General features: G+C 53.1%; 1 protein-coding gene across 3 annotated transcripts in view; it reads right to left on the bottom strand.

Moving 5' to 3' along the window:
* Nucleotides 1-841: 841 nt before the first annotated feature.
* The window catches only part of sec16a (SEC16 homolog A, endoplasmic reticulum export factor), a 90,922-nt gene continuing 85,763 nt past the window's right edge, over nt 842-6,000 (bottom strand). For all 3 annotated transcript variants that reach the window (XM_085965231.1, XM_085965230.1, XM_085965232.1), the window contains 3 exons: nt 5,873-5,938; nt 3,248-3,322; nt 842-2,092 (listed from right to left, as the gene is read on the bottom strand). In XM_085965231.1, coding sequence (XP_085821357.1) covers nt 2,024-2,092; nt 3,248-3,322; nt 5,873-5,938 — 210 coding nt within the window. In that variant the 3' untranslated portion in view covers nt 842-2,023. The remainder of the gene's footprint in view (nt 2,093-3,247; nt 3,323-5,872; nt 5,939-6,000) is intronic.

The raw sequence follows: 6,000 nt of genomic DNA, 5'->3' as shown, positions 1-6,000 counted from the left end.
TAATTGGAGTAAGACTTCTTTACTCCTGTACTCAAATCCGCTTGTAAGGTTACTCTAATTGCTGCTTGTGGGATCTTGCTACCCATATAAAAAGGTGACTGCAGTGCAAAGTATTTAACTGTGCACAAAATGTTTGGGCTGACAGAGACCATAATGTGTTGTATAAATACAAAATACCGCCAACATTTTACTGTGTCTGGAAACGTTAACAGGCAAAGCCATCATTTAGAATCGAAGAATTTACAGCACAGGAGGCCATTTGGCCCGTCGTGTCTGTGCTGGATCGCTGAACGAGCTCGCCATTTAATGCCATTCATCCAGACTTTCCCCATACCCTTTTAAATTCCTCAAATATTTATCCTCTTCCCTTCTAGAAAGCTCTTAAAGATTCTGCCTCCCCCACTGTTTCAGGTTGGGCACCCCATGTCTAACAGCCCTGTAGGAGGAGCAGGGAAGATTCAGTGCCCTCTAACTAGGGCACCGAATCTTCCCCGCACCGAATCTGTTCACTGATCGGTGGAACTAGTTTATCCCTAATTCACCTCATCAAAACCCCTCGATCAGATATCTTGAGTGCTTTAAAAAAAAAAAGCCCTACTTTCTCAAAGCTAAATCCTCTCATCCCAATAAATCTCTTCCAACCCCCCCCCCCCCCGTGGCTTTTACATCCATCCTAAGTTAGGGCGCTCCAAACTGGAGGCAGCAGGCTAGCTGCGGCCTACCCCATGCAGACGTTTACCCGTCCCCAGGGCAGCCGGGTTTTATGGGGGGGGGGGTGGGGGACGAGCTTGATGGAGGTGCGATCACCGGCTCATTAACAAAACGCAAGCCCGGCAAGAGGTTGAAAGTGTTCCAGAACGCAAAATATTTTATTTCCTTTCAAGAATTTACAAGTGTGCATCCTTAAAACATTTAAGAAAATAAACTCCTCAGACAACAGGGGAGTCTCTGAATTTGAAATATGCCGCAGTCGACGCGAGAGAAAGAATGCACGGTGCTAAACTACAGGAGAGGGGAAGGGGGAACGGGATACTGTTATAGACAAGCGGGATTGGGGAGAGGGAAAGGGGGGGGGGGGGGGGGGGAGAATCACATTGATTGAAGGGCTTGAGATCAGCAGATTTCATTCTGTACAACACCATTCCCAAATTACACTGCATTTCTGTGGCGGGTTTTAACTTTGCTGTCTGACAGAGGCAAACGGACACATCACCTTTAGAACACTGTTTAATCTCACGAGACACAGGGCAGGCATGATCCTCGGAAGGGACCCCAAGCCCTTCACAGCCGCTCTGGGGTAGCTCTCCTCCTCCCACCCCCGCCGTGTGCTGTCAGATCCTCTCCCGGAATAAGAGAAAGAGAACGCCTATATTACACGTGTTAAAATTTATTCACAGAGTCCTCCAGATATTTCAAAGTATTAATGTACAACAGGTGTGTCTGGCTATACAATACTCTTTTACAGCAGCCTTTTATATATATTACCTAAATACAATCAGGGACAAATCTTTCAGCATTTCTCTCCCTTACCCGCCCCCCCAAAACCCTCCCCACCCAAACACACTTTTGCAGATTTAAAACGGAACAGTTACAGCAATCAAAAAATGATTCGGTGCTGGGCATTTTTCTGGGCGTGCCAACATTTGGTTTACGCCAATTCCGCCGTGCGGTAGATGCTGACATTTACAGCCACTTTCAGAGGGTGTGGTTTTAATATCACGTTGCATTGTAAACTTAGCCTTGTAGCTACAGCTTCCTTTAAGCTCGGTTTTATTATTTAGCTGGCTAAACCTGGAGAGGAGAAAATTACATTCCACACAGCTTCACTTTCAGTCCCTCAGCCCCTCTCAAAGGGGTTTGCAGCTCAATAATTGCCAGTATTTCTGGAGGCCCCTGTAATTGAGAGAATGATTTGAAACACACACACCCCTCTGGTTTAATCGTCTGCAATTGCAAATGTCACCTGCACCGTCCCCATTAAGGGTTTACAATTCCGTTTATTTCAGGTTCTCTCTACGTCTCTTCACTTTAACGCCGGATATTTCCTTTGGCCGAACCGTCCCGGTCGAGAGCCAGCAGTGCCAGTCGAGGACTGTAATTAGAGGTCAAATCACCGATCAGTGAACGGGAAACATGGGGGAGGGAGTCGGTCACTACACTGTCCCATCAAACACTCCCAGGGCAGGTACAGCACGGGTTAGATACAGAGTAAAGCTCCCTCTACACTGTCCCATCAAACACTCCCAGGGCAGGTACAGCACGGGTTAGATACCGAGTAAAGCTCCCTCTACACTGTCCCGTCAAACACTCCCAGGGCAGGTACAGCACGAGTTAGATACAGAGTAAAGCTCCCTCTACACTGTCCCATCAAACACTCCCAGGGCAGGTACAGCACGGGTTAGATACAGAGTAAAGCTCCCTCTACACTGTCCCATCAAACACTCCCAGGCAGGTACAGCACGGGTTAGATACAGAGTAAAGCTCCCTCTACACTGTCCCATCAAACACTCCCAGGGCAGGTACAGCACGGGTTAGATACAGAGTAAAGCTCCCTCTACACTGTCCCATCAAACATGCCCAGGATAGGTACAGCACGGGTTAGATACAGAGTAAAGCTCCCTCTACATTGTCCCATCAAACACTCCCAGGGCAGGTACAGCACGGGTTAGATACAGAGTAAAGCTCCCTCTACACTGTCCCATCAAACACTCCCAGGGCAGGTACAGCACGGGTCAGATACAGAGTAAAGCTCCCTCTACACTGTCCCATCAAACACTCCCAGGGCAGGTACAGCACGGGTTAGATACAGAGTAAAGCTCCCTCTAAACTGTCCCATCAAACACTCCCAGGGCAGGTACAGCACAGGGTTAGATACAGAGTAAAGCTCCCTCTACACTGTCCCATCAAACACTCCCAGGGCAGGTACAGCACGGGTTAGATACAGAGTAAAGCTCCCTCTACACTGTCCCATCAAACACTCACAGGGCAGGTGCAGCACGGGGTTAGATACAGAGTAAAGCTCCCTCTACACTGTCCCAAACACTCCCAGGGCAGGTACAGCACGGGTTAGATACAGAGTAAAGCTCCCTCTACACTGTCCCATCAAATATTTGCAGTCGAGTGTTTTGCTGCCAGTCCAACACACACATGCACTCCCCCCACAACGGGGATTAACATCCACCGCAGGTTTAAACAGAATATCGTAATGCACAACTTTCAAAAAAGAAATAAAAAACAAAGTACTTACTTGTGCGAACTGGGCAGGATTGTAAAACTGCACGGCTCCTGGTGCAGGGCCTCCCTGCAAAGGCTGTGCTGGGGCCTGGAAAACAGACGCATATTTAACAGCGTTAGATCACAAGGCATAAAAAGAATGTGAAAGAACTTGCATTTCTCCAGCGCCTTCCACAACCTCGGGACGTCCCAAAGCGCTTTACAGCCAATGAAGTACTTTTGAAGTGTGGTCACTGTTGTAATCTCCAGGTTCAATCCCCAGTCTGTGATGGTCTCAACTGGGGCAGGAGCAGGTCACGACAGGGGCGGCGCTCTCGCCTCCGAGTCAGAAGATCGTGGGTTCGAGTCCCATTCCAGAGACTTGAGCACAGAATCTAGGCTGACACTCCCAGGGCAGTACCGAGGGAGCGCCGCACTGTCGGAGGGGCAGTACCGAGGGAGCGCCGCACTGTCGGAGGGGCAGTACCGAGGGAGCGCCGCACTGTCGGAGGGGCAGTACCGAGGGAGCGCCGCACTGTCGGAGGGGCAGTACCGAGGGAGCGCCGCACTGTCGGAGGGGCAGTACCGAGGGAGCGCCGCACTGTCGGAGGGGCAGTACCGAGGGAGCGCCGCACTGTCGGAGGGGCAGTACCGAGGGAGCGCCGCACTGTCGGAGGGGCAGTACCGAGGGAGCGCCGCACTGTCGGAGGGGCAGTACCGAGGGAGCGCCGCACTGTCGGAGGGGCAGTACCGAGGGAGCGCCGCACTGTCGGAGGGGCAGTACCGAGGGAGCGCCGCACTGTCGGAGGGGCAGTACCGAGGGAGCGCCGCACTGTCGGAGGGGCAGTACCGAGGGAGCGCCGCACTGTCGGAGGGGCAGTACCGAGGGAGCGCCGCACTGTCGGAGGGGCAGTACCGAGGGAGCGCCGCACTGTCGGAGGGGCAGTACCGAGGGAGCGCCGCACTGTCGGAGGGGCAGTACCGAGGGAGCGCCGCACTGTCGGAGGGGCAGTACCGAGGGAGCGCCGCACTGTCGGAGGGGCAGTACCGAGGGAGCGCCGCACTGTCGGAGGGGCAGTACCGAGGGAGCGCCGCACTGTCGGAGGGGCAGTACCGAGGGAGCGCCGCACTGTCGGAGGGGCAGTACCGAGGGAGCGCCGCACTGTCGGAGGGGCAGTACCGAGGGAGCGCCGCACTGTCGGAGGGGCAGTACCGAGGGAGCGCCGCACTGTCGGAGGGGCAGTACCGAGGGAGCGCCGCACTGTCGGAGGGGCAGTACCGAGGGAGCGCCGCACTGTCGGAGGGGCAGTACCGAGGGAGCGCCGCACTGTCGGAGGGGCAGTACCGAGGGAGCGCCGCACTGTCGGAGGGGCAGTACCGAGGGAGCGCCGCACTGTCGGAGGGGCAGTACCGAGGGAGCGCCGCACTGTCGGAGGGGCAGTACCGAGGGAGCGCCGCACTGTCGGAGGTGCTGTCTTTTGGATAAGACGTTAAAACCGTCTGCCCTCTGGAATGGTCATTAGAGCGCCCACGGCACTATTGGACGAAGAGCAGGGGCGTTCTTCCCGGTGTCCTGGCTAACATTTATCCCTCAACCAACACCTAAAATGGATTAACAACATAAGACGCTGGAAAAACTCAGCAGGCCAGGCAACATCCGTGGAGAGAGAGAGAGAGAGAGAGAGAGAGAGAGAGTCAACGTTTCAGGTTGAAGCAGTCTTGATGAAGGGTCCCAGACCTGAAACGTTAACTCTCTCTCTCTCTCTCCACGGATGTTGCCTGGCCTGCTGAGTTTTTCCAGCATTTTCTGTTGTTATTTCGGATTTCCAGCATCCGCAGTATTTTGCTATCCACCTAGAATGGATTACCTGGTCATTATCTCATTGCTGTTTGTGGGAGCTTGCTGTGTGTAAATTGGCTGCCGCGTTTCCCACATTCTAACAGTGACGACACTGCGAAAGTACTTCATTGGCTGTAAAGTGCTTTAGGACGTTGTGAGGTCGTGAAAGGCGCTATAGAAATGCAAGATTTTTTTTAATGTAAAGACGACGACGAAATTACTGGATCAGCAAATTGAAATTTTCCCCGAAGACTCAGCTGGCTTAGGTCCCGAGCAGCTTGGGTTGCAGAGCTGGTGTTAGTCGATCGCAGTCAGTGTCCGGGTGCCCCAATCAATCCCAGTGGCCTGGGCTTGGGAACGGATGATTAATAAGCCAGGACTCCTGCTCAGCTTCCCGCTGGGAACTGTGGATGCGTGGAACGCTGGGAAGGGCAGGATCGGGCTAGGCTGCGATGCCTTCAATGGGCGAATAGCCCTCTCGGGATCTAGACTCACGCTTTAAGGTACAGTCACTGGGGTGAGGCTGAAGCCAGCCGGTACCCGTGGAACCCGAACCCCAGTGAAAGGAGGCGCGTCAGGACAGGAGGGGAGATGGTTAGTGGGAGAAAAACGAGAGAGACAGTTTCAAACTTAAATAAGCATCATTTTTTTTTTTTAAATTAAGGTTGTCGGTTGAACGGGTAACAGAGGAGATGGGAGAATGGGCGACGCTCCCAGTCAGGGAGCTGGCTACCGTCAGTGGGAGGAATGCACCACATCTTTCAACAATAAACCCTGCGGCCATTAAACATGGCGCGGCTCAGCAGTGGCATCGCTTACCTCTCCAGTCTGCAAACCCTCGGGCTCAGAAGGCGATGAATCAACGTTTGGTGCTGGGTTAAAAAACTAGAAAGGAGAAGCGATGTGCGAGTTATTCAGTATGAAATTGGTTTCCGTCTTGTTCTCTC

This window comes from Somniosus microcephalus, chromosome 23 (genome assembly GCF_052327205.1).
Source record: "Somniosus microcephalus isolate GS21.2 chromosome 23, FLI_Smic_1.0, whole genome shotgun sequence".
In the NCBI taxonomy this organism is placed as follows: Eukaryota; Metazoa; Chordata; class Chondrichthyes; order Squaliformes; family Somniosidae; genus Somniosus; species Somniosus microcephalus.
Note: the sequence above shows the minus strand (reverse complement) of the source record. Positions and strands in the feature narration are given on the sequence as shown.